The sequence below is a fragment of the Pelophylax lessonae genome (genome assembly GCF_965119305.1).
Source record: "Pelophylax lessonae genome assembly, chromosome: 11".
In the NCBI taxonomy this organism is placed as follows: Eukaryota; Metazoa; Chordata; class Amphibia; order Anura; family Ranidae; genus Pelophylax; species Pelophylax lessonae.
In genome coordinates, this window is record NC_138778.1 from 27,902,177 (window position 1) to 27,929,589 (window position 27,413).

A 27,413-nucleotide genomic window follows, 5' to 3' on the forward strand; every position below is an offset into this window, starting at 1 on the left:
TCACAAGTCAAGTGACAGCTCTGGCTGTGAACTTGTAAACTGCAGGAAGATCCGTTTGGATAATTCTGGACCGACGCGCCGGGACGTAGACGTGACTCCTTCTCCTCGCCGCACAAGGATATCACTCAAGAGGCCGTGACGCTCTGCGTTGGTCTGACAGTGGCGATAGGCCTGGAAGAGAGGTGCAAAAAAAAAAAAAGTCACCAAACAAGGAGGACTTAACCACCGCCAAATTCTTCTATTCTATATTGTATGCCCGTTATATCTTTTGCTGGCCGTTTGAACTGCCATTCAGTTGTTTCAAGTAGATATAACCCCCAACGGAATGGCATTTAGTTTGCAGACGCAATTAAAAGAGGTTCTCCAGTCCATCCCGCCACCCAAAAATAAGGCAGCACCTATAAATACTGCTGAGTTTTAATTAAAGGATATTTACCTGTCCAGGGATCCATGGCTGTCCTCACCTGGGCTGGTTCTCTGTCAGTCTTTGGGTCCCCGGCGCCGACATGTTTACTAAGGGCAGCCGGCTGTGACTCCTTGCAGCGTCACAGTTGGCTTCCCACAGTGGGTGAGGGGGAACTTCCACGCAGACTACCTAGGCCATGGGTCCTCAACCTGTGGACCTTCAGCTTTTGTGGAACTACAAGTCCCATGAGGCATTGCAAAATTGATAGTTACAAGCATGATGGCAGATTTAACTGTTTCCCGACCACCCGCCGCAGTTATACTGCGTCAGGGCATCCCTCCTGCGCAAACCAACGTATGTCAGCAGCTAGGGGAGTCATCAGCGGGGACTCCAATGCACGGGGCAGGCGGCTCTGATTGCTGCCTGACACCTGTGATATTTTCCTGCTGAAAGAGAAGAACGGTCAGCTGTTGTAAACACATCTGACTGTTCTTCTCCCTGGAATGAACACAGAGTGCCTGTGATCCTTCTATATAGGATCACATGTCTCTATAATCATTTCACAAGCCCAACCCCCCCCCAGTTAGAAACACGCCCCTAGGTACACATTTAACCCCTTGATCACTCAGTGTTAACCCCTTCCCTGCTAGTGTCATTATTACAGTAACAGTGCATATTTTTAGCACTGATTACTGTAGTAATGTCACTGATTCCTCCCCCCCCAAAAGTGTAAAAAATGTCAGTCAGGGGTCCGATCTGTCCGCCGCAATGTCGCAGTCCCGCAAAAAAAATAAAAATAAAAAAATAAATAAAACACAGATCGCCACCATTACCAGTAAAAAACAAAACAAAAAATGACATAAATCTTTCCCGTAGTTAGTAGACATGATAACTTTTGTGCAAACCAATCGAAATACGCTGTTAAGAGCAGCTCCAAATGCATACTTGCGATCAGAAGCCTCCGATCATGTGGCCGCTGTGACAGCCAATCACAGTAGTCCGATGATCACAAAGCCTATCTCCACTTCCCAGGATTCAGACCCTGTTAAAGGGCTGGGGCTGGAAAGGGGTTAAAGAAAACCAAAAGGCAACAGGAAAAATCTAACGGAATCTCACAGGGGTGGGCACCATTAGGGGACATGTGGCGGGCAGCCTGGACTCACCTTTATCAGTAACTGTGGCGAGGGATAGGCTGCCACCACTGCACTGGCAACTTCCACGCTGACTCTGTTGAACTGCTGAATCTGCCTTTTCCACACTTCTAGCAGACCTTTCCCACATTTATCTACACGCACCCCCCCTGCCCAATCACCATCCATGTAGAAGGAGAAAGCGGTGTTGTCTCGTTGCCTCCTAAAAGAAACAGAGAAATCTGAGTAAATGTATATTATCACTGGTGCAATCTATGATGGGGGGGGGGGGGGGGGGGGTAAAAAAAAAAAAAATATACCTGGACGTCTATTAGAAGATCTGTAAAGGAAGAGCACATATTCCCCCCCCCCCCCCCCGCCCCCCAATTCACCATGAAAGGCTATGCCGGGCAAAGCAATAGGTTCAGTTACCCATTTGAAGGCAAAGCCTTTTCTTGCCCTTTTCTTTTTGTTTACAATCAGTTTTTTTTTGCTAGTAAATTACTTACAACCCCCAAACATTATATATATTTTTTTTTAACAGAGCAGATGGATTGGGAACTGTTGAAGAAGGGGAAGATCACAGGATCAAACAGCCTCTTTACACAATGTGCAGGATTAACCCCTTAGGTTCCACAGCGAGTATAACAAGCATGCTTTGCAGCATATGCACACTGATTTTACTGTTGTGAGTTTAGTAACACTTTAACCGGTTGCCGACCGCCGCACGACTATATACTGCGGCGGTCAGCCCCGGCCAGGCAGAGTGACGTACCGGTATGTCACTTGCCTGTCAATTCCTTGTGAGCCAATAGCGGGCGGGCACGCGCCCGCGGAGGCGCGCACCCGCCCGCCGCGGCTCGTTCACAGGGAAGTTAGTGCGTGTGACCGGCGGACCCGATGTCCGCCGGTCACTTGCCGATCGTCGGTACAGAGGGAGAAAGTCAGGTGGCTGATGTAAACAAGCCGCCTGTCATTCTCCCCTGTGTAGAAACAGTGATCAGACGGTTCTACTATGTAGGACCGTTGATCACTGTTCCTACACTAGTAGCCACATCCAATCACAGTAGAAAGCATGCCCCTAGGGACACACTTAACCCCTCCCTCCCCAATAAAGTTAACCCCTTCCCTGCCAGTGTCATTTTACAGTAACAGTGCATATGTATAGCACTAATTATTGAAGTAATGTCACTGGTAACCCCAAAAGTGTCAAAAATGTCAGTCAAGGGTCCGATCTGTCCGCCGCAATATCGCAGTACCGCAAAAAAAAAAAATCGCCGATCGCCGACATTACGCGTTAAAAAAAAAAAACACCAAAAATGACAGAGATCTTTCCCTTAGTTAGTAAACGCAATAACTTTTGCGCAAACCAATCAAAATAAGCTTTTTGCGATTTTTTTTACCAAACATATGTAGCAGAAAACAAATTGGCCAAAAATTTTAAAAAATTTTGATTTTTACATTTTTTTGGGGGGGAATTTCATATAAAAAAAATGTGAAAAAACGGAAAATTTATATCAATACTTACCGTAATTTTCCTTTCCTGATAGAACTCCATGGCAGCACACGTATGGGTAGGCTCCGCCTCCTCTCCTACCCTATAGGACCCCACTCCCATAAATTTTTGCTCCAAGCCAGGAGCCGTGTTCCATATATAGACTACTCCAGCAGATGGGAGGGAACTCCTGCTGCCATGGAGTTCTATCAGGAAAGGAAAATTACGGTAAGTATTGATATAAATTTTCCGTTTTCCTGACAGACTCCATGGCAGCACACGTATGGGAAATAACTAGCCATACACACCCGGGTGGGCAACTGCTGGTCAAACAGAAATAGGTTTAATTTGCACCGTCAACAGACAAAATTTTTAAACCAAAATCAACTGAGGATAAAGAAGCAGGTTCAACACAATAATGTGACATGAAAGTGTTAATTGAGGACCATGAGGCCGCTCTGCAAATGACATCTGGTGCAACATGAAGGGAAGCCGCCCAAGACGTAGAAATCCCTCTGGTGGAATGAGCCGTCACCACTTCCGGAGGAGCCAGTCCCTTGGCTCTATATGCCCACTGGATGGTCTGAACTATCCAGCTAGAAATTGTTCTGGAAGAAGCCCTCTTGCCTCTGTTCTTTCCATAAAAGAGAACAAATAGATAGTCTGACTTGCGAAAGGAAGCTGTGAACTTCAAGTATGTTTGAAGGACTTCGCCCACATCCAACGGATGGGTATTCTGGTCATCTTAAGAATTGAATGTAGGTAAAACAATCTCTTGGTTGACATGAAAAACTGAATTTACCTTCAGATTGGACCCTAGCATAGGGACCAGGACGACCCGATCAGGAAAAAATGTCAGAAAAGGTTCTTTGCAACCCAGGTCACTAATTTCAGAGACACGTTTAGCCGATGTGATGGCTTCTAAAAAGGCCGTCTTCATAGACAGATTCTTAAGGAAGAAGGAATCTCCATGTTCCAAAACTGTTGCTGAGAGAAACTCAAGGACTAGTGGAAGGTCCCATTTGGGGAACCTGGGTTTCCTGGGAGGTCTCATTCTTGACGCACCTCTGAAAAACTTTCCCGGACCAGAGGATGTTTTGCCCATGAGGTCCCCGTGAAGGCAGAGATTGCTGAGATCTGTACTCTGAGAGAGCCAACAGCCAGAGATAGGTCTAAGCCTGTCTGGAGGAACCCCAGAATGTGATGGATCTTAGGATTAGTGATGGAATCGGACTCATTAGACATGTAATCCTCAAACTTAGACCAGATCCTCTCGTAGACTTTGTTGGTGCCCGGTCTCCTGGCACTCATCATTGTGGACATTGCCGCACTTGGACAGCCAAGAGCTTTTAGTCTTTCCCTCTCAAGGACCATGCCATGAGATGTAACTGCGCTGGACATGGATGCAGCACTGGACCCTGAGATAGAAGGTCCGGCCTGAATGGCAGGGGAACAGGATCCCGAAAGCTCAGTTGGAGCAGCAGAGGAAACCAGGGCCTCCTTGGCCAAAACGGAAGAATTGCTATGACTTCTACCCTCTCTCTCCTGAGTCTCTGCAGGAACTTGAATATCACTGGGACCGGGGGAAGAGCATATGCTTTGTGGAACTTCCAGTGGTCCGTCAGAGCATCTACCCCGTAGGCTTGGGGGTAACGCCATCTCGAGTAGAATTTCGTCAGTTTGGCATTGTTTGGAGAGGCAAACAGGTCTACCTCCGGAAGAATCCCCAGAGAGGTGACCCACTTGAAGGTTTCTGGATGAAGAGACCATTCGTTGTTGTCTAGATTGGTTCTTGACAGAAAATCTGCCTGAACGTTCTGGACTCCTGGAAGATAAGCAGCTGATAGATTGGAAAGATTCCGTTGGGCCCATGCCATGATCGGTTTCACTTCTTCCAGAAGGGAGGAACTGCGGGTGCCCCCTTGCCTCTTGATATATGCGACCGCCGTCGTATTGTCTAGCCGTAGGAGGACCGAGGACCCTTTCACCAAGTGACGGAAAGCCATGATGGCACGAAAAGCTGCCCGAAGCTCCAGGACATTTGAGACCAACCCGAGGGTGGGAAAGTCCCACCTGCCCTGGGCCACCTCTGACAGGCAGTGCGCACCCCAGCCCGTCTGGCTGGCATCCGATGTCACAACGATCCAAGGAACGGGAACGATCGAATGACAATTCAGGAGATTTTCCCGTTGTAGCCACCAAGACAGACTCGCCCTCATAGAGGATGTTATCCGTACAGGAGTGTCTGGATTCCCGGAGCTCCATTGGCGGAGGAGACCGATTTGGAAGGGCCTCATCCTCCACTGTGCCCACTTGACCATGGGGGCCGTGGAGACCATGGTCCCTATTATTTTCAGACACTGTGATGCCCGAAGATAAGGGGTTGACACTGCCGGTTGTATTCTGCTGCGGATCACCGGAATCTTCTCCACTGGAAGAGAGATGGTGCCTCTGGAGGTGTTGAAGGGTGCCCCCAGGAAGATCAAGGATTTTGTCGGATCCAGATGGCTTTTCTCCAGATTCAAGAGCCACCCGAATTCTTGAAGGGTGGAGATTACCTGAGATCTGTGTTGCAGAATCTGTGCTTGGTCTTGAGAAAGAAGAAGCAGATCGTCTAAGTAGTGAAACAGTCGGATCCCTTTCGATCTGATCAGAGCTACAATAGCCAGTAAGATCTTTGAAAAGACTCGAGGTGAGGTGGTAAGCCCGAAAGGGAGACAGGTAAACTGGAGATGCACTTGACCCACGGCAAAGCGAAGAAACTTTTGTAGTTCTGCTGCCACTGGGACATGGAAATAGGCATCTTTTAGATCTATGGAGATCATCCAATCTTCTGGTTGCACCACTTGGCGGATAGTGAAGAGTGTCTCCATCCTGAACCTCTCTTTCTTTATGAAAGAGTTCAGATGAGTCAGGTCTATGACCGGTCTCCAAGAACCGTTTTTCTTTAGCACCATGAATAGAGGTGAATAAAGGCCTTGAAACCTTTCTTCGGCCGGAACTGGGATGACAGCACCTTGAGAGATCAGGGAATCTACGTATGACAGAAGAATTGACTTCTTTTCTTCCACGCGAGGTAGAGCCGTAGGGATGAACCGCAGAATTGGAGTTTCTTCGAAAGACCAAACGTGACCATGAGACACAGTCTTGACGGTCCACTGGTCCGTAATCGAGGCTGCCCAAACGTGCGCAAACTGACGTAGACGAGCGCCTACTCGCAACGCTTGAGCAGGCCTGATATCAAAAAGACTTTGTGGTCTCCCGACCACTAGAAGGTGTTCCCTTGTTGAACTTCTGACCTGTAGGTTGAGATCTTTTCCAATTCTTTCTGAACTCACGTCCAGGCCTGTAAGAGCGAGCTTCTCTGGATCGATCCGAACTTGGTTTGTGCTGGAATCTTCTGCGGTCAAGCAAACGGCGATCCTGAGGGAGGAAACCTGATTTACCACCAGTGGCACGGGTAATGGCACTGTCCAGTTTGTTGCCAAAAAGGGACGCACCCTCAAACGGAATCCTGCACCAGGCCTGTTTGGAAGCAGGATCGGCCAGCCAGGGACGTAACCATAAAGCACGTTTGGCCGTGACAGAAGAGAGCATGACCCGCGCCACCAGGCGAATAATATCAATGGAAGCCTCTCCCAAAAAGGCCGTTGCCAACCTTAGTTCATACACAGCCGAGCTTCTGGCTGCTTCCTCTGAGACACCTTGCAGAGTGGTCTCCACGTTATCTACCCAAGCCTCCATAGCTTTGGATGTGGCTGCTAGGGCTAGGGCTGGCTTGCAGGTCATACCAGCTAACAGATAGATCTTTTTGAGATCCGTATCAATTCGTCTATCCAGACCATCTTTAAATGAGACGGAATCTTCCAAAGGTAGGGTAACGTGTTTGACTAGCCTCATCAAGGCTGCGTCTATTGTAGGTGCAGAATCAAGATGCTTCACTTTGTCGGTCTTAAAAGGATATAACCTGGAAAATTTGGACGATAAGGAATTCTTCCTTTCAACTCCATGCCATTCGTCTGTAATGATTTCCCCCAGCTCACTCAGAAAAGGGAAATGATCCCGTTCTTTCTTGAGGTGTTTAAAGTATTTTTTCTGTTTTGCTGGGGAATCTGCTGGCTCTTCCCATTTTAACGCCTCTTTTACCGCTCTCACTAGCGGAGAAATCATGGCAAAATCAAAGCCTGAACTTTGGTCTTCTAGGTCATCCTCACTTTCAGAGGAATCCGAGAAGCGACTCGGCTGGGAAGTGCCTGGCTCTACGTCTTCCCTCTGAGGGAGAACTGGAGTATCAGTTGTATGACCAGACAGCCGGTTGGGATCCCAATCCCTTAAGGATTCTTGCACGATCCGCCTGACCAGGGTTTCCACTGGTGGATCTGGGACTTGTTTTTCCTTGATTGCCCGAGAATAGCAGGCATCACACAAGGATCTATCCTCAGGGACTACAGCCCTACAACCCCAGCAAGATTTGTGTGCGGGGCGGTCAGCATGGCGGGAAGACCGGCTTGGACAATCATCATGGCGTCTAGACCTAGACCTGGATCTATGGTGCCTGGATTTGGATGATGCATGGTGATGGCCTGAAGGTGATCTGTCCTTTGATCCCGATGCAGGACGTTGGTCAGACCTAAAAGGGCTGAAAACAAGGAAAGAAAAGCTCAGGCTACAGTAAGCCAGCTGGCAGACAAGCGAGAGTTAAAAGCTAAAGCTCACCTGTTGCGCAGGGACTGGCCACCGGGGGGCGGTGAGGCATCCATTGCAAATCACAGCGAGATAACCTGCAATAGGAAGGATGTAAGAACTCAATCTTACCTTCCCATAGCCGCCTTTCCCCTCCCCCATTCAAGCAGGACTGACCCAGCACAGGACTTACCAAACACAGGCAGAGACACAGCGTGGGGAGGCCGCCGCAAAAGCCCACAGACATCCCAAGAATGACAGCTCCATCAGCTGTTTAAATTTCCCGGGAGCCGTAAAGCTACGCCCCCCCCGACGCCACCGCGTCATGGAGGACTGGAAGTAGCGTGCGCTCATGCGCAGACCACTTAGGAACCAAGCCTCACAATGAACACCCAACTGGGAATCAGGAGGCGGGGGGAGGAGCCGAGAGCGACGGCCTGGAACGCAGGAGCGCTCCAGCCGCCATACTAACCAGGAAACAAAACGATATAAAATATAAAGTAAGCAATACATTACCACCAATACCGACAGAAGGACCTGGAACGCTCCTCAACCGGAGACTAGCGTGTGCGTCAGGGCATAAGGGCCTCCCGCTAGTAGCAAGGACGTATGGCCAAGCGATGCAGCCCACCTCTCATTCAGGATTTATGGCATCTTCCGGCATCATTTCAAATTGCCCGGGTCCACCCAGTAGTACTGAGATTGCTGGACTAAGGTAGAAAAGGCATCATCCAGGAAAGCCACACGCCACCAGGTATGTAAGAAAACGCATCCTATAAGGTAAGACTTCTCTTGCGGAAGGAGGACAAAAAAGGAACACGGCTCCTGGCTTGGAGCAAAAATTTATGGGAGTGGGGTCCTATAGGGTAGGAGAGGAGGCGGAGCCTACCCATACGTGTGCTGCCATGGAGTCTGTCAGGAAATATTATTTTTGCAAAATTTACGCTATTTTTTTGTTTATAGTGCAAAAAGTAAAAATCGCACAGGTGATCAAATACCACCAAAAGAAAGCTCTGTTTGTGGGGAAAAAAGGACGTCAAATTCGTTTAGGTACAGCGTCGCACGACCGCGCAATTGTCCGTTAAAGTCACGCAGTAAAAACAAAAAAAAAAAAAAAAAAAAATCGCAAAAAAAACCCTGGTCAGGAAGGGGGTAAAATCTTCCGGGGCTTAAGTGGTTAACAAGGGGGAGCAAGCTGGCCAAAATCTGTCTGGATTGAGAGACTTCCATCTAATATCTGTGCAGTATGTTCACAATCCTCCAGATTTATGCTTGTTGCCTTACTTACTGAACTAGGTAAACATTACACTACTGAATTACAGCCCCCCCCCCACCCCAAGCATAAGTACATCACATGTCATTACTTGGTTGGAGCCTCCGCTAGAGCTTTGCTAAACATGCAGACAAAGTCTGAGAATTCCTTCCAGGTCTCCAGGAACCAGACGCGGACATTCATTTGTAGCTGCAAGATCATCATTGCCTGAAATACAGGAGATGTGAGAAATCCACAGGTAAAAAATAAATCAGTTTGATTCAATTCATTTTTCCCCAATGTAGGATAAGGCAAGCATAAATAAAATCCTCTCACCTCCTCCACATCTACTCTGCTGAGTTTCGGCAGTTCTTGAAGATCTTTTTGTTTGCGTTTCCTTTCTTTCACCCCTTCTCCTCGGACGGCATCTTTAAACATCTTCTTACCTTTTGTCTTCTGATCTCTGCAAGTAAAAGGGAACTGTGAGACTTTTTTTCCTTTTCCTTTACAGATGTTCCATTAATGTATTTATCACCGGGCCCACCTGAAATATTTCTCTATCTCCATGATGACCAGGGAGGGGATGACACGTGACTTGCTTGCCATGATGTGGGACACAAAGCCTCTTAAGGTACCTGTGCTCTGGGTAACGTGTGCCTCCTGTATGGGCACAAAGGAAACGCAACTTTCAATACCAGGAACTGAGATTCCAGCTCCGAGCTTTTGCAATGAAACACATCATTAGTGTCACATAACCAGGATCTGGACTCCTAAGATTTGCGGTATTTTTAGAATATTAAGTTGAATTGATGACAGTATTAGTATTGTTACTCTACACCAGTGACGGCGAACCCATGGCATGCGTGCCACAGCTGGCACGTGAGCGCACACGGCCATCACTTTAACCTTCATGTTAGTCTCGCTCTGTGCTCTCCCCTCTCCAGCGCCCCCTGCTGGATGCTCAACAAAGTCAAGAAAGTGATAGAAGAAGCCAAAATGAAAAAGCGTCTTCTAATTAGTCCTGTGTCAGATCAGTCCCTGGCAGCCTCCAATGAAGAAGCAGGTGGAGGAGGACATGAAGGAGAATGATAGGCTGGAGCTGGGTACCCAGAGTGTCAGCCCCAAGGAGGTGGCCAATCGTCTGCTGGACTACTAGTGAGTATCCTGGCAGAGGGGGGAGGCCCAGCATTGGGTCTCTTCACTGGGGCCCTCCTACTGTGGGCCACATGGACAGGACACCCTGGAGGTGGCATGGTATATAAACCTTCACACACAGCTATAGGGGGGTTTTGAGGTCTGGTGGACCATCTATAATAGAATCCATCTGATCTCCATCAATAGTACTATAGCACACTGGGGCAAAAAGAGCAGATAAATGTAGATGGAGTTATACCATGGCCAATGGCACTTGCTCTGTTAGCTGGACACAGGGCTGTAGGGGCATTCTGGGGTCCCCCTGTGTTGGGATCTAGTAAGGAGTGGCAGCCATAGGAAGAGGGCAATCACAGGCACCACCAAAAGAAGAATCTGTTGCCAGGCACACTTTCTGCATCAGGAACAGTAAGAGGAAAATATACATAACTTGATGTAAGTGTGCTGTGATGTCGGGGGGGGGACATGGGACACATCAGGAATCACTGGGCTGTGTCACGATGAGCAGTAGTAATCGGATTACACCCGTGTGTTATGACAATCCTCCAAACACCGTATAAAAAGGATAGACAATGATGTCGCCCTAAAAAACACACTCAAGGGCTCAGGCACCATACACATGCGTTCCACTGACAAACACACACAGCATAGCCAAAGATGATTACAAAACAGTTTTCTAAAATAAAATCTAAGTATTCAGGTTTATTTGCAGTGTTGGCACTTTGAAAAAAAAAAAGTCAGTTTTGTGTTGCAGTTTGGGCACTCGGGCTCAAAAAGATTTGCCATCACTGCTCTACACTATTTCTGTGGTATATACAGTGCCTTGCGAAAGTATTCGGCCCCCTTGAACTTTGGGACCTTTTGCCACATTTCAGGCTTCAAACAAAGATATAAAACTATTTTTTTGTGAAGAATCAACAACAAGTGGGACACAATCATGAAGTGGAACGAAATTTATTGGATATTTCAAACTTTGTTAACAAATAAAAAACTGAAAAATTGGGCGTGCAAAATTATTCAGCCCCTTTACTTTCAGTGCAGCAAACTCTCTCCAGAAGTTCAGTGAGGATCTCTGAATGATCCAATGTTGACCAAAATGACTAATGATGATAAATAGAATCCACCTGTGTGTAATCAAGTCTCCGTATAAATGCACCTGCACTGTGATAGTCTCAGAGGTCCGTTTAAAGCGCAGAGAGCATCATGAAGAACAAGGAACACACCAGGCAGGTCCGAGATACTGTTGTGGAGAAGTTTAAAGCCGGATTTGGATACAAAAAGATTTCCCAAGCTTTAAACATCCCAAGGAGCTGTGCAAGCGATAATATTGAAATGGGAGTATCAGACCACTGCAAATCTACGAAGACCTGGCCCTCCCTCTAAACTTTCAGCTCATACAAGGAGAAGACTGATCAGAGATGCAGCCAAGAGGCCCATGATCACTCTGGATGAACTGCAGAGATCTACAGCTGAGGTGGGAGACTCTGTCCATAGGACAACAATCAGTCGTATACTGCACAAATCTGGCCTTTATGGAAGAGTGGCAAGAAGAAAGCCATTTCTTAAAGATATCCATAAAAAGTGTCCTTTAAAGTTTGCCAAAAGCCACCTGGGAGACACCAAACATGTGGAAGAAGGTGCTCTGGTCAGATGAAACCAAAATCAAACCTTTTGGCAACAATGCAAAACGTTATGTTTGGCATAAAAGCAACACAGCTCATCACCCTGAACACACCATCCCCACTGTCAAACATGGTGGTGGCAGCATCATGGTTTGGGCCTGCTTTTCTTCAGCAGGGACAGGGAAGATGGTTAGAATTGATGGGAAGGTGGATGGAGCCAAATACAGTACAATTCTGGAAGAAAACCTGATGGAGTCTGCAAAAGACCTGAGACTGGGACGGAGATTTGTCTTCCAACAAGACAATGATCCAAAACAAAGCAAAATCTACAATGGAATGGTTCACAAATAAACATATCCAGGTGTTAGAATGGCCAAGTCAAAGTCCAGACCTGAATCCAATCGAGAATCTGTGGAAAGAACTGAAAACTGCTGTTCACAAACGCTCTCCATCCAACCTCACTGAGCTAGAGTGGGAGCTGAAAAATTAGGACATGATTTCTGAACTGCCCCCACTCCCTCATTTTTAAGCTCACCTACACAAATCTTATATCAAAACGTTCAGCTATCCCTGTTGCCACTAAAAATGTCCACAGCTAAGCCATAGTCCTGATAGTTTCCACAATATGACTGGTGGAGGCAAGAACACTTCCCACTTTCTAGTTATTATTATCATCATCACTAATATTATTTGGACAGGTTACGCTTATTGTATTTGGTTTCTATATGAAAGGAAAGGTTTTCAACAACAAAAACTTAAATAATTTTTTAAGCATATGAATTACTGTCACCACTTAAGAACCTGTCTACAATACCCCTTCATTACCAGGCCAATTTACAGGTTTCAGTGTTGTGATAGTTTGACTGAGTATTAGCTGATCATAAGACACTGTACCCAAATAAATTTTATACCTTTCTTCAAGATTGATAGAGCTTTCTTTTGGTCATTGGGTACCATATTGAAGCAGAGCACTAGCCCCCGCCCCCCCCACCACCACTAAAAAACTTTACTTCAGCAGCTACAAATACTGCAGCTGCTGACCTTTAGTATGACAATAACTGTCCAGGGATCCCGCAATGTCAGCACCCTAGGCGATTTTTCACCTCTCCTACTGTGCATGCGCAAACCGTGCTGCGCTTTGTGAATGGCCCCGCAATGTTGCAGTCCCACTAAAAAAAAAAAAAAATCACAGATCGCCGTCATTACCAAAAAAATGATATAAATCTTTCCCGTAGTTAGTAGACCCAATAACTTTTGCGCAAACCAATCGAAATACGCTTATTGCAATTTTTTTTTTACCAAAAATATGTAGAACACAAATTGGCCTAAAATGTAAAAAATTTTGATTTTTACATTTTTTTGGACAATGTTTTATAGCAGAAACTGAAAAATATTGTTTTTTTTTCCAGAATTTTTTTGTTTATAGTGCAAAAAATAAAAATCGCAGAGGTGATCAAATACCACCAAAATAAAGCTCTATTTGTGGGGAAAAAAAGACATCAATTTTATTTGGGTACAGCGTCGCACAAACGTGCAATTGTCTGTTAAAGTAACGCAGCACCGAATCGCAAAATATGGCCTGGTCATTAAAGCGGTTGTAAACCCAAAAATCGCAAACAAAAAAAAAAAACCTGCAAGACAAAGGCATAATGAGCTAGTATGCATCGCATACTAGCTCATTATGTATTACTTACCTTAGAACGAAGCCCCGACACGGACCCCCGGACATCGCTGCGGGTGCTGCCATGATCCCTCGTCGTCTCTTCCGGGTTCGGCGGCTCCGGCGCTGTGATTGGCCGGAGCCGCGCGGGAGTGATTTTCCGGCAAGCTCCCGGCAAGTAAAACTGAAGGTCCCCCCGGACCTTCAGGAGCGCTCGCGCGAGCGGCTGCATGCACTGCAAATATCTCCTAAACCGTGCCGGTTTAGGAGATATTAAATGTACCTACAGGTAAGCCTTATTATAGGCTTACCTGTAGGTAAAAGTGTCAAAAAGCGGGATACTACCGCTTTAAGGGGGGAAATGGGTGCAATAGCAGCCGTGCCTTATTTCTGCACTGTCATGAATAAACGGCACTGCAGAAATACAAATCCACAACGCCTTTTAAACGCATGAAGCTAGTGAAGTAGTTAAAAGTAGAGAGTCAAATTATATTTTTTTCACATAGTTTTTAAGTCTGCCATCCAAGTTGAGAAGTTTGGTGATCTAAAAGCCAGCGCTGCTTGATAACAAGCAAGAAGATAGTTTATTCATATACATTATCATTTAGCTGACTTAAGATGGCCATACATGGTTGTATTTTTAATCAAACATGCGTAGGAAAATTGTTCATCAGAACATTCTTTCCTGCGGTCAACTAATTTAGTTGAGGAGGCCCCAGACCGGCTATGTGAATAGAATCCCAGATATATTAAACAGAATTTGCTACAAAAAAATATGATTTTTCACAAACAAAAAAAATGAAATTTTCAAGCAAAAATCGACTGGTGTCTGGCAAGCCTTATGCCCCGTACACACGTACCGATTGTCGGCCGTAAATATTCGGCCGACGACCGTTCGGCCGATTGTAGGCCTGTTAGTATGATGCTTCCGACAGCCGACAGCACATTTTCGGCCGAACAGAATCTGTCGTGCAGGCATTAAAATTTTTGTTGGCCAACACCAGAACGGCCGATTGTTCGCCAGTCAGTACAGATTTCGGCCGACAGACAGCAGATTTGCAAGACTGGGCATGCTCAGAAAAGAAAAAAAGACAAGGAAAGTTAACCATCACATGACATCACTTCTGCAGTCGGCTGTTGTTGGCCGACAAAATTTGTATGCAGTCTTTTGCAGTTTTCAACAGACACGACAGCCCTGGACAAAAGACGGCCGATCGTTCGGCCGACGATCGGTACGTGTGTACGGGGCTTTAGGGTCTTATTAGCTTGACCCAGGAAGAACTGTGTCCAAGGCCAGGAGAAGAGAGCTGGTCACGCCCCTCTCATACTGAATTATATGAATAAATGAATGATGAACTGCCTCCAATGGCAAAAACTAAATAAAATTCCCTACCGATTTACTGTTTTGGACCATGGCAATAAAGGCTTCTCCAGGGACAAGGATCAACATCTCTGCCTCTTCCTGGCAGAAGGGTTCTCCCTGCAGGAAAGAAGGAGTACAAAAACTCATGAAACATTCAAATCGAACTTGTTCTACTTCAGTTATGACCATTCAAGTGTATGTAACCCTTAAAGCGGAGTTCCGGCCACAGAATCATTTTTTTTTTTATCAATACCTCCCAAACTGTCACCCCCCCCCTTCATACATCAAATAATCCTGTTTTTTACAGTATAATAATCGATTGGCAATTAGAAAATCTTACTTTATAAAAAGTCTCCTGAGCGCCGCCATCTTTGTCTGGGTTCCCCTGAAGCCGCTGTGTTAATGAATACCCTGCTTCCTGGTTCGAGAAGGAGAGGGGCCGGTGAATGCAGCGCGAAATCGCGCGCATGCCCAGTACTATGTGATCGGCATAGTATAGGGATGCCTATCATCGCGTTATTTCCGAGAGGAGCGGCCGGCCGCCTACGTCACTGCCCATTGCATCCTGGGAGCGACGAGTAAGAGCTCCCAGGACGCATTGCGGGACAGGAAGTGACGCCGCAGCTGAGGAAGTAGGAAGTGGATGTAAAGGTGAGTAGATTATCCTCTGTAATAAGGTAAGTAAAAAAAAAAAAAGCCGGAAATATCTAATTCTTGCTTAGGTAAGGATAAGGAAGCGGATGCCATAAAATCTAAAGGCATGATTTTGTGGCCGGAACTCCGCTTTAACAATGAACTTCTCTTATTTGCTCCCTTTTGGCCTGTTCAGTATACCATTGAAAGCAATTTATTTTATTTGTTCATATAGGGGACGATAGGGGGCAGACCAAGGGAAGATTTGCGAGTGTCCAATCACCTGAAGGTAGCAACACATAACCCATGGTCTAGGACTACAGATCCACTAGTATGAAAAGATCACGGTGTCCTACCCACGCGGCGGTTACATTAAAACAGCTGTGCTGCAATAAGAGACATCTCTGCTCCTATCCCTGTCACTTCCCTGATCTTGGCTAGTAAATATAAAAGCGGCTCTCGGCTCCGTGATTTATGTTTTAATACACCCGCCGCCGCTTTTATATTTACTAGCCCAGATCAGGGAAGTGACAGGGACAGGAGCGGAGATGACTCATATTGCAGCCGAACTGTTTTAATGTAACCGCTCGCGTTACACACACTGCCGTGAACCGGAAGTGACGAGGGTAGGTTTTTCTCACGGGTAGGTAATTCTCACGGAACACCGGCCCCATGATGTATAAGTAAAGGAGATGGCAAAACAGGACCTGGCATGTGGTGGTGGATCTGCAGATTGCAGCAAGACAATTCTGTATTCAATGGACACACAAGTATGCATGTTCAGATGACCCAGTGAACGAAACGCGTAGGACTTACTAGGATCATACCCAAGATCCTTTTCCCTTATTTTGCTTTGGATTCGGTTTATCCCCAACCTGGAAAATAGAAACAGCAAAATAGGTGGATCTCTATCACCGTTTTCAAGTCACAATTTTTCCATACTTTCACACTATGGGCTTTACCCATACACCAATTGTCTATGGGTCATCCCATCTTTAATATGTAATCTGTTATTATTATTATTATTATCAATAAATGTTCTTCTTTTTCAACGTTATTTTCTAACCTACTCTTGCCCTTACCTGGGTTTGAGGCACCCACATCCACCACAAATTTAGAATCTTCTGGGACGGTGGCAAAAACCTACTACAGGGTCCAACTGAGACATAAACTCCCCTCCAACAGATGACCCAGTGTACCAGGTAAGAGGGGATTAAAAAAATAAAATAAACACATGTGCGTTGTGACATTCCTCTTTAACCACTTGCCCAGCCGCCCGCGGGGCAGCACATGCAGGCATGATCATGTACATATAGGCGATTGTGCCTGCTCTGCATTAGAAGCACGCAGCACGCCCCTCCTGTGACCGCTGTGTCCCATGGTAATCGATAACCGGGTATCATGTAATCGCTATGATTGGTTATAGCGATCACATGATACCAATGTAAACAACTTGTCATGAATGGCTTTCCATTCCTGAACAGTTTGTTTATTGTTGACACCTGTGATTGGCCCAAAGCAATAACATGGTACCTGGCTACCTGTACCATGTGATTAGCTTAGCCAATCACAGATCACAACCAAAACAAGCGGTTCATGGATGGTTAACCTATTATTGACAGCTAAAACCATTGCTTATACAGTGATCTTCACTGTATAAGTAATAACACTGTAAAAATAAAATAAAAAATCATCCCCCCCAGAGTAGTACAGTGTCCCCATGGTAACACTAAGCGGCTTTTTTTTTTTTTGCATACTGTCACCTGATCACAGCCACACCAGTCATATGATGCTGTACTGCACTGGTGACAGTATGTAAAAATGTTATTTATTTCTTAATTTCCCAAAAAATTGTGACAAAAAAATGACAACTTCAAAAAACTTGCCATGCCTCTTACTAGATATCTCAGACTGTCTACTTTCCAAAAAAGGGGTAATTTGGGGGATAATTATACTGTCCTAGCGTTTAAAGCAGGGATCCTCAAACTACGGCCCCCCAGCTGTTGCAGAACTACACATCCCATAAGACATTGTAAAACTCTGACATTCACAGCCATGACTAGGCATGATGGGAATTGTAGTTCCTGAAAAACTGGAGGGCAATAGTTTTAAGACCCCTGGTTTAAAGCCTAGTACATACTAGTACTTTTTTTTCGTTCAACCCAACATCTGATGTTAGTACAGCGATCTCCCCTACCGTGCTATTGTGTTCTGACAGGGGGATGACGCGCTCTCAGCTAGTTGGGAGCTGATCGGCAGACCCTTTTCAGGCATGCCGCATCGTCCGAAGCCGCCATCTATTGGACCGGCTGCATTACACACGGGCCGAATGTTGACCGATGTCACTCGGCATTCTGCCCGTGTGTACTAGGCTTTTAGGGCCCCAAGAAATGAGATAGGCCGTCACTACATCAGGACTGATCAATTTTTCAAATATATATCACATAGTCTGTAGACAAAAACAAACCAATTAAAGAGGAAGTAAACTCTTCCTTTCCCCCCCCCCCCCTGCAAAGTAAATGCATAATGGGCTAGTATGCATCGCATACTAGCACATTATGTGACACATGCCTGCAAACTAAGCCCCTGTTGTCCCCACTGCTGGCTGCATCCATCTTCGCCCGTCTTCCGTCCAGGTCTGCAGACTCCAGCTGTATTACTGGCCGAAGCCCCGTGACGTCACACGCGGGAGGCGCCGGTCACGGCACAGGGCTCCGAAGAAACAGCACGAGCGACAGTTTCTTCAGAGCGCATCGGCTGCATGCAATGTAAATATCTCCTAAACGGTGCAAGTTTAGGAGACATTTACTGTACCTATAGGTAGCCCTTATTAAAGGCTTACCTATAGGTAAAAGTTAGAAAGTGGGTTTACAACCTCTTTATTATACACTTATTGGGATCTTCTCACTTCCTGTTTTGGCTATGGGACAGGAAGTGAAGGGAAATCTTGCCAATAGGACACAGATGACAAAAAAATAATCTGATAGGGGTTATAGTTGCTAGGGGTTCCTTGAGCTGCGGCTGACTGACTTCCCATCCGATGGTACCTGTCTAGTACATCATCAATGATCTTTTAGCTGGCTGAAAGGTAGAAATTCTGATCACCATTGCAACCAATTACCTTCCTTCCACTGACCTTTAATGTAAGGGGCATATATTCCCCTTACTTCTAATAAATTGCTTTTAGCAGGGGTTCCCAAAGACCTAAAGATTATTTTAGGGTTCCTCGGGGGTAAAAAAGGTTAAGAAAGGCAGATCTAGGTGAACATGAATGTGCTTAAGGAGGTCCCTAAACTGAAGGATCCTTTGAAATCCCCTGATGTACCTGCTGGCTGTTACAGAACGAGATTGGATTTAGAATATGGGTGTCCAACCTGTGACTCTCCAGCTGTTATGGAACTACAGGACCCATAAGCCATTGCAAGAAAAGTCCCATGAGGCATTGCAAGACTAACAGTTGCATGCATGACTCCCAAAGGTCAAGGCATGATGGGAGTTGGCTCCCAAAGGCAGATGCATGATGGGATTTGTAGTTCCATAACAGCTGGAGGGCCGCGGGTTGGACACCCATGATTAGAACTCACATTGCTGTCTTCCCCGGACCTGCTCCAGGTAATACTCTGTGTCACCGGCTGTGACTGGATCACACACTTATATTCCAGAGCCTGCAGAGCGTTCAGCACTTGTCCTCCAGAGCCGTCCTGCAAGAGAACTGAGAAGAAATGTTCAGAGTCTGAGGTTTGTACCGCAATACACAGATTTAAATAAATTAGAACACAAAGCTCTGAAGCGAACCACATCTAATGGTACAAAAAGAGCAATCTACCGCTTTGTACTGTATACAGCAGCCATTCTCAACCGGGGTTCCTCCAGATGTTGATGATTGACCTATCAGATGGTGGCCTCTGGGTCCAATGCCACTTTGCAGAGTCACCGAAGCGTGTCATTTTTTGTTTTGCTAGAAAACTTAAACTACCCCCAGAAAATTATGTTTTTTAAGCAGAGGCCCTAGAGAATAAAATGGTGGATGTTACATATTTATGTCACTCAATATTTGAGCAGTGTTTTTTTTTAACCACTTAAGCCCCGGAAGATTTTACCCCCTTCCTGACCAGGGCCTATTTTGCGATTCGGCACTGCGTGACTTTAACGGACAATTGCGCAGTCGTGCGACGCTGTACCTAAACAAAATTGACGTCCTTTTTCCCCCCACAACCAGAGCTTTCTTTTGGTGGTAATTTGATCACCTGTGCGATTTTTTGATCATGCGTTATAAACAAAAAACCCGACAATTTTGCAAAAATAACAATATTTTTCAAATTTTTTATATGAAATTCCCCCCCAAAAAAATGTAAAAATCAAAATTTTTTAACATTTTAGGCCAATTTGTTTTCTGCTACATATGTTTGGTAAAAAAAAAAAAAAACGCAAAAAGCGTATTTTGATTGGTTTGCGCAAAAGTTATTGCGTTTACTAATTAAGGGAAAGATATTTGTCATTTTTTTTTAACGAGTAATGGCGGCGATCTGCGATTTTTTTTGTGGTACTGCGACATTGCAGCGGACAGATCGGACCCTTGACTGACATTTTTGACACTTTTGGGGTTACCAGTGACATTACTACAGTAATCAGTGCTATACATATGCACTGTTACTGTAAAAATGACACTGGCAAGGAAGGGGTTAACTTTATTTGAGAAGGAGGGGTTAAGAGTGTCCCTAGGGGCGTGTTTCTAACTGTGATTGGATGTGGCTTTTCATGTAACAGCAGAGATCTACGGTCCTGCTATGTAGGACCGTATGATCTCTGCTGTTACACAGGGGAGAATGACAGGCGGCTTTGTTTACATTAGCCGCCTGCCTTTCTCCTGGTGTAACCGACGATCGCGAGTGAGCGGCGGACATCGGGTCCGCCGCTCACACGCACGGGGGGGGGGGGGGTCCGTGAGCGAGTGGGAGCGTGCCTCAGGCCGCGCTCGCTCCCTAGAGCCTCACAGGCTAGCGACGTAGTACTACGTCGCTTTGCCTGTGAGGGGCTGACCGCCGCAGTAAATATACTGTGGGCGGTCGGCAAGTGGTTAAGCACTATTTGTTTTTTTTTTGGTTGAAAATGTAGTTCCTCATATGACGTCCTGGGCTTTGAGTGGAGATATCCGAATGATTAGTGCAGCTGCAGGCATCAGTCAGAAATCATTTTTTTTGAGCCAGCGATTCCCTGCACCATAAGAACAATCATAATGGCTGTTCAGCCGCTTGATTGTTTTTACAGGCGGCGGGAGGGGAATGTCCTCCCCCTCCCACCGCCCTCTGGCGCTTCTACCGGCTCGCCCGTGCGGCCAGCGAGCCGGAGAAGGCATCCACCGGCAGCGGAAGAACACCATTGAGAATACCGAGGACCAGATGGTCCCCCGGCAGTCTCTATTGCCTCGTTTACACTGAGCGGATCGGTTTGGTACGCTATTTTGAGTGTTTCATTATGAAAGTGACCCATACAACCGAACCAAGCCGCACCATTCCTGGTCCTCCTTCAGATGTAGGGCCATAGGAAATGGTACGGTACGGTAAGGGCGGAGCTACTGGCGTCACACAATACTAGTGTGACGCCACGCTAGGCATTTGGTGTAAACCCCCGCATGGTCTCTGGTGATCCAACTTGCAGTGGAAACACTCACCTGAATAGGCCGGACCATTCTAACCCTTCCAAACTGTACCGACCCGAACCGTTCCGCTCAGTGGAAATGAGGCATATGACGCTCAGAGGCCCGGGCGCGACGTTATGACATCATGTCCGGCCTGGAGGTTGTCAATACTGCCGTGATCTCGGCTGAAAAGCCAAGATAGGAAAATAAAAACGATTAGGCTTTCCAGCCTGTAGGAGAGATGTGAGGTCTTATTGACCCCATATCTCTCCATAAAGTGGACCTGTCATTCACTATTCCTATTACAAGGGATGTTTACATTCCTTGTAATAGGAATAAAAGTAATTAAAAAAAAATTAAAGGCAAAGTGTAAAAATAAAATAAAAAATGTTTTAACCACTTTAGGCCCGGAAGATTTTGCTGCTCAATGACCAGGCCACTTTTTTCAACTTGGCACTGCGCGATTTTAACTGACAATTGCGCGGTCATGCAATGCTGTACCCAAACAAAATTTACATCCTTTTTTTCCCACTTCTTTGGGACTTTTATCTAAGCCCTATTTCATTATTGGACTTTATTTTATATATATATCTTATATATTTCATATATATTTTATATGCTTACATGTACTTTTATATATTATGTACATTCACTAGCGCTGCACTTTTTTTGTTCCACTTTTTTTCCCACAAACAGAGCTTTCTTTTTTGATCACCTCTGCGCTTTTTATTTTTTGCGATATGAATAAAAAAAAAAGAGCGAACATTTTGCGGAAAATTGACATTTTCTACTTTGACTGTTAAAAAATTATCCGATATATTCAATTTTTGTCATATATTTAGGCCAAAATCTATTTAGCTACATGTCTTTGATAAGAAAAAATTCTCAATGAGCGTATTTTTACGGAAGATTTTACCCCCTTCCTGACCAGGCCATATTTTGTGATTTGGCACTGTGTCATTTTAACAGACAATTGCGCGGTCGTGCGACACTGTACCCAAATTAAATTTACGTCCTTTTTTTCCCCCCACCAATAGAGCTTTATTTTGGTGGCATTTGATCACCTGTGAGATGTTAAATTTTTGAAAAAAAGAGCGACAATTTTGAACAAAAACAATATTTTTCACATTCTGCTATATAACATTCCCAAAAAAAAAAATTTAAAAATCAATTTTTAACATTTAAGGCCAATTTGTGTTCTGCTACATATTTTTGGTAAAAAAAAAAAAAAAAAAAAATCACAATAAGCGTATTTTGCATTGGTTTGCGCCTAAGTTATTGCGTTTACTAACAACGGGAAAGATATGTCATTTTTTTTTTTTACTAGTAATGGCGGAGATCTGTGATTTTTTTGTGGGACTGCGACATTGCGGCGGACAGATCAGTCCCCTAACTGACATTTTTGGGGGGACCAGTGACATTACTACAGTAATCAGTGCTAAAAATATGCACTGTTACTGTAATAATGACACTGGCAGGGAAGAGGTTAACACTGTTGGTGATCAAGGGGTTAAATGTATGCTTAATGCTTACTGACGTGTGTGGGGGGAGGGGGGTTCTGTGACACAGACAGAGATCGCAGGTTCAGCTATGCTGAATCCTGTGATCTCCTCCTGTCTGTCACAGAGAAGATCCGCCTGCTTTGTTTACACAAGCAGGCGGATCTTCTCACACTTTCCCCCGACGATCAGGGAGGCGCGCCGCCGAGACCAATAGGAGTCCAGAGACGTATGTCTACATCGCTGGACCCAGGGGAGCCGCAGTAGCAGCACAGGGAGCGGTCTTAAAGTGCCCCTGTCCCGTATGCAGAAGCAAACGCATACGTACGTCACACCCACATATGTAAACAGTGTTCAATCCACACATGAGGAATTGCCGCAATCGTTAGAGTGAGCAACAATTCTAGCCCAAGACCTTCTCTGTAACTGCAAACAGGTAACCTGTAAATAGTTTTAAATCGTGTACATATACTGCGGCGGACAGCCCCGGCCAGGCAAAGTGACGTACCAGTACGTCACTAACCTGTCACCGGCTTGTGAGCCAATAGCGGGCGAGCGCGCGCCCACCCTGGCTCATTCCCTGACAAATCAGTGCGTGTGGACCCGATGTCCGCCGGTCACTCGCGATCGTTCGCCGGGAAGGGAGAAAGGCAGGCGGCTAATGTAAACAAAGCCACCTGTCATTCTCCCCTGTGTAAAAATGGAGATCAGACGGTTCTACTATGTAGAACCGTTGATCTCTGTTTTTACACTAGTAGCCACATCCAATCACAGTTAGAAACACGCCCCTAGGACACACTTAACCCCTCCCTCTCCAATACAGTTGACCCCTTCCCTGCCAGTGTCATTTTTACAGTAACAGTGCATATGTATAGCACTGATTACTGCAGTAATGTCACTGGTACCCCCAAAAGTGTCAAAAATGCCAGTCAAGGGTCCAATCTGTCCGCCGCAATGTCGCAGTCCCGCAAAAAAAAAAAAAATAAAAAAAAAAAAAAAAAAATCGCAGATCGCCGCCATTACTCGTAAAAAAAAAAAAAAACACCAAAAATGACAGAAATTTGCACAAAACAATCAAAATACGCTTTTTGCGATTTTTTTACCAAACATATGTAGCATAAAACAAATTGGCCGAAAATGTTAAAATAATTTGATTTTTACATTTTTTTGGGGGAATTTCATATAAAAAAAATGTGAAAAATATTGTTATTTGTGCAAAATTGTCGCTCTTTTTTTTGTTTATAGCGCACACATGATCAAAAAAAAAAAATCGCACAGGTGATCAAATACCACCAAAAGAAAGCTCTGTTTGTGGGGAAAAAGGACGTCAAATTCGCTTAGGTACAGCGTCGCACGACCGTGCAATTGTCCGTTAAAATCACGCAGTGCCGAATCACAAAATAGGCCCTGGTCAGGAAGGGGTTAAGTACGCAAGCTTGGCGCCATTCCACAGGTGTGCTCAATTTTAAAGCATGGCGCGTTCGGTGTCTATTTACTCGGCGAACATCATCTTTCGCATTCTACAAAAAATTGGGGTCGTTTTATTCTTTTTTTAAGTTCATGAAACGTTTAAAAAAAATAAAATAAATTTGAAAAATTGCTGCGCAAATACCGTGAGAAATAAAAATTTGCAACGACTTCCATTTTATTCCCTAGGGTCTCTGCTGAAAAAATAAATAAAATGTTTGGGGGGGTTGGAATTTTCTAGGAAAAAAAAAAAAGATTTTTACATGTAGGTGCAGAAGTGGTTAAATGCTTCCTATTAGTGGGTGAAGCCCCCCCCATAACAATACTAGCAATGCCCACCCCCGAGGGGCCGTACCGGTGTCTATGTGCACTGCGAGGCTCTCTGGGCATTTCTTGGCTTTCTTAGCCTGAGGCGCTCCGCCTGGGTCACGTGACGCTGCGCTCTTGGTCGGAGGAGCTCTGGAGGGGGCGGAGCCCTTAGCCGCTCTGGTCGGCTTCCCACGTGACTCGGCTGGGCGGGCCGAGGGCTCTCGCGGAGCTGGGGCGGCACGTGACGGCGGGGCAACCAATCGGCGGAACAGAGGGAGCTCCTCCACCTCCTGCTCGCTGTCGCTGCTGCTGATGATCGTCGTCTGCGCTGCGACGGGGCGCCGAACTGCGGTGGAGGAGGAGGCGGCGGCCAGGAAGGGCAGGCGGGGCAGGTCCTCGCTGTCGCTGGAGTCGGGCGAGGAGTTCATACTTGCTGCTCTTCAAACTTGGCGCCGGAAACGAGGCGGGCGGAAGCGGAAGTGACGTCAGGACGTGGAGAAAGATGTCGCTGCTGTGTGCTGTGTCCGGGCGGCTCGGTGAGTGACCTCCGCGCGCGTGTGTGGAACCTGACTGGTTGTGTCTCTATGACAACCAGAGGAGGTGACACCGGCAGCTTATTAAAGATAACCGGTCACCGCACATCAATGTTATGTGGAGTTGTGACACCCAGACTTTCCTTCCTGTATAGAGGAGTCCAACTCTGCCTGGAATATGGAGGAAGAGACCTGACCGACACTGAGCCTAGACTACAATAGTGTGTATGGATACACAGGATAACACTATGTGCTTCTAGAAGCAGAAAAAAACACTCAAATGCTGCTAGGAGCTTTTTTAACCACTTGCCTTCTGTGCACTTAAACACCCTTCCCATCCAGGCCAATTTTCAGCTTTCAGCGCTGTCACACTTTGAATGACAATTGCGCGGTCATGCTACACTGTACCCATTTGAAATTTTTATCATTTTTTTCACACAAATAGAGCTTTCTTTTGGTGGTATTTAATCATCTCTGGGTTTTTTATTTTTTACAAAAAAAAAAGAATAAAGACAGAAAATTTTGAAAAAAAAAAAGTTTTTCTTATTTTCTGCGAGTAAATTTTGATAATAAATTTTTCTCCTTCACTGATGTGCGCTGATGAGGCGGCACTGATGGGCACTGATAGGCTGCACTTGTGGGCACTGATGAGGAGGTACTAATATGCCGCACTGATGAGCAATGATAGGCGGCACTGAGAGTCGGCACTGATGAGCACTGATAGGCGGCACTGCTGGGCACTGATAGGCGGCACTGAGAGGTGGCACTGCTGGGCACTGAGAGGCGGCACTGAGAGGCGGCACTGACGGGCGGCACTGATGGGCACTGGCGGATGGCACTGGACACTGACGGGTGGCACTGATGAGCGGCACTGATGGGCAGCACCATCAGTGCCCACACTCAGTGCCCATAGTGCTGCCAGTCAGTGCTCATCAGTGCCTAGATGAGCAGGCACTGATGGGCACTGACTAGCAGCACTATGGGCACTGATTGTGGGCATTGATGGGGGGCACTGATGGCGGGCACTGTGGGCACTGATGGGGGGGCACTGTGTGTGTGTTTTTACCTTGTGTAATCAGGGCACTGGTGATCAGTGCCCTGATTACATTCTCCTGTGTCCCCGGCGCTGTGAGGCTCCCCCTCCTTCCTCACACTGCAGGCTCCGTGTGAGGAAGGAGCGCCGGCGATGAGAGATGATCTCATATGTTTACATATGAGATCATCGCTCATTGGACGGCCAGATCACGTGGTGAATGGCCGCTGTGATTGGCCATTCACCACGATCCGTATCCAAGGGACACGGCCGACACAGATTTTCCCCGCAGCGCGCTCGCGGGAGCGCGCTGGGGGCGTGTCACTGGGAGGCCGTTTAAAAACGGCCTCCCGAAAATTCGAGTCCGCGCTGCAGCCGTATATAGGCTGTAGCGCGGATGGGTAGTGGTTAAGCACTTGCCGACCGCTCACTCGAGCTCTACTGCGGCAAAGTGGTTCGTTATCATCCAGCGACGTAGACCTACGTCGCTGGACTCCTCCCCTTTCTCGGTGGCGCGCGCGCGCCGCCGGAGGCTCGCTCCCGCTGTATTCAGTCACAGCGGGAGTCGGGCCAGGGGAGGAGCGGCGGCGATCGCCGCCGCTCTTCCCTGATCGTCGGGGAATCGAGTTTGGAGATCCACCCGCTTGTGTAAACAGAGCTGGCGGATCTCCTAAGTGACAGACAGTGACAGATTGCAGGGTTCAGCATAGCTGAACATGTGATCTATCCCTGTGTCACTCAGTCACCTCCCCCCACACACGTTAGTAAGCACCAGGCATACATTAACCCCTCCCTCTCCAATAAAATTAACCCCTTCCCTGCCAGTGTCACTTTTACAGTAACAGTGCATATGTATGGCACTGATTACTGCAGTAATGTCACTGGTAACCCCAAAAATGTCAGTCAAGGGTCCGATCTGTCCGCCGCAATGTCGCAGTCCCACAAAAAAAATCGCAGATCGCCGCCATTACTCGTTAAAAAAAAAAAAAAACACCAAAAATGACCGAAATCTTTCCCTTTGTTAGTTAACGCAATAACTTTTGCGCAAACCAATCAAAATACGCTTATTGTGATTTTTTTTTACCAAACATAGGTAGCAGAAAACAAATTGGGCAAAAATTTAAAAAAATTTAGATTTTTACATTTTTTTGGGGGGAATTTCATATAAAAAATGTGAAAAATATTGTTATTTTTTCAAAATTGACGCTTTTTTTTGTTTATAGCGCAAAAAGTAAAAATCGCACAGGTGATCAAATACCACCAAAAGAAAGCTCTGTTTGTGGGAAAAAAGGACGTAAATTTAGTTTGGGTACGGCGTCGCACGACCGCTTAATTGTCAGTTAAAGTCGCACAGTGCCGAATCGCAAAAAGTGGCTCAGACGTAAGACAGCAAAATCCTCCGGTGGTAAAGTGGTTAAAAAAAAAAAAAAAAAAAAATGTTCATGGAGCCTAAAAGTGACTGGTCACATGTGCGTCCAGGACTTTGGTGAGAGTCAACAGTAGAAAACCTCTGCATTTATCAAGAGGCATTCCTGCCT

The 27,413-nt window shown here is 46.1% G+C and overlaps 2 protein-coding genes across 2 annotated transcripts in view; one reads left to right on the forward strand and one right to left on the reverse strand.

Annotated features, from left to right (window-relative positions):
* On the reverse strand, positions 1-24,737 carry EME1 (essential meiotic structure-specific endonuclease 1; the record flags this gene model as incomplete). The annotated part of the gene is made up of 8 exons (XM_082272347.1): positions 1-171; positions 1,570-1,759; positions 9,079-9,194; positions 9,303-9,429; positions 9,511-9,626; positions 14,794-14,880; positions 18,981-19,108; positions 24,356-24,737. The coding sequence occupies 8 exons, from the start codon at positions 24,735-24,737 to the stop codon at positions 1-3; spliced, it is 1,317 nt and encodes a 438-aa protein (XP_082128473.1).
* MRPL27 (mitochondrial ribosomal protein L27) overlaps positions 24,688-27,413 on the forward strand; it is a 16,335-nt gene continuing 13,609 nt past the window's right edge. The window contains exon 1 of the mRNA XM_082272350.1: positions 24,688-24,845. Within this exon, the coding sequence (XP_082128476.1) occupies positions 24,812-24,845 (34 nt within the window). The 5' untranslated portion in view covers positions 24,688-24,811. The remainder of the gene's footprint in view (positions 24,846-27,413) is intronic.